The sequence below is a fragment of the Pteropus alecto genome, unplaced genomic scaffold (assembly GCF_000325575.1).
Source record: "Pteropus alecto unplaced genomic scaffold, ASM32557v1 scaffold49, whole genome shotgun sequence".
In the NCBI taxonomy this organism is placed as follows: Eukaryota; Metazoa; Chordata; class Mammalia; order Chiroptera; family Pteropodidae; genus Pteropus; species Pteropus alecto.
This window is the reverse complement of record NW_006443131.1, coordinates 2,656,946-2,658,062: the sequence shown is the minus strand read 5'-3', so window position 1 is coordinate 2,658,062 and position 1,117 is coordinate 2,656,946. Positions and strand designations below refer to the sequence as shown.

The 1,117-nt window shown below is 56.0% G+C and overlaps 1 protein-coding gene across 3 annotated transcripts in view; it reads right to left on the bottom strand.

The window, feature by feature from the left end:
- Positions 1–527: 527 nt before the first annotated feature.
- The window catches only part of GATAD2B (GATA zinc finger domain containing 2B), a 63,458-nt gene continuing 62,868 nt past the window's right edge, over positions 528–1,117 (bottom strand). For all 3 annotated transcript variants that reach the window (XM_015598367.2, XM_006923585.3, XM_025040882.1), the window contains exon 11: positions 528–778. In XM_015598367.2, the coding sequence (XP_015453853.1) occupies positions 645–778 (134 nt within the window). In that variant the 3' untranslated portion in view covers positions 528–644. The remainder of the gene's footprint in view (positions 779–1,117) is intronic.

Here is a 1,117-nt window from a genome sequence, read left to right as displayed (position 1 = left end):
TCCCACTCATTCTTGGAGCCCGTTTCATACTGACCACCTCCGCCCCCACTGTGCAGCCCACAGACCCCCGTGGGAGCGCTGCTCTCCTCGCTCATGCCACCCCCTGCCCCAGGTTAAGTGCGTAAGAGCTTCAGCCCTAACACCTCAGTCACGTCCCACATGGCAGGCGGGGACTCTACCGCAACGCTATCATTTAGCTGGATGTTGTGTTTACAGGGAAAAAAAAAAAAAGATGATAGAAAAATACTGGGGGAAAATAAAAAGGTTTTAACCGTCCACTGAACAAAGGGAGGACACACACATCATTAAAAATGATGATAATTACAGCATAAAAACAAACTCCAGAAACACACGTCAGAGGGCTCGGACCCCCCGGCCCTCATCCTGACCTCTGTCAGAGGCGGGGACCCACCTCGCTGGGAAAGGAAACCGGGGAGCCAGCGCGGAGCAGACGGCAGCAGTGTGGACGAGCGGGCGGCGGGGGCGGGGCGTGTGTTCTTGCTGATTTCTATGTTTTGTCTTCTCTGTTTTGTTTTCCGTGTATGGTAGGCACCAGTACAGGCACTGCATGCGACGGAAGTTGGGGCAACAGGACGGGAGAGGGTAAAGGATTCGAGGCTGGGGCAGCACGGGTGAGACGGGCGTTATTTCTGCCCACTGATGGACTGCGATATAGACCGCGGCGGGATCATGTCTAACAGGTACTCCCGCTGCCGGTCTGCCAAACTGGGGGCTTTGTGTCCTCCGATGCCAGTGTTCAAGTACGCGATGTTGACACCTGGACCCAGGAGACAAAAGTGGGGGCGGACATTAAAGGAGGAGCTGATGCCGTCTGCACCGCCCGGGGCTGCAGATCTGGAGATGGGAGAGAACATCGGGGGCCGCCCGCTCCTGTCCAGACTCTCAAGTTCTATGTCAGTGCAACTACCCTCCGCTCTCGAGGTTTATGGAAAGAGGTCCTCCTGAAGCTCCACTCCTCTCGGGAATAATGGCACAGGAGAGTCGGAGAAAGCAATGGCGACAGAAGATGATCACGACAGAGATGAAATCGCTGAATCTGTTTGGGTTCGGGGGCTGCTGACTGGGGAGAGCGGTCCCTGGGGGGCTATTCGCACAG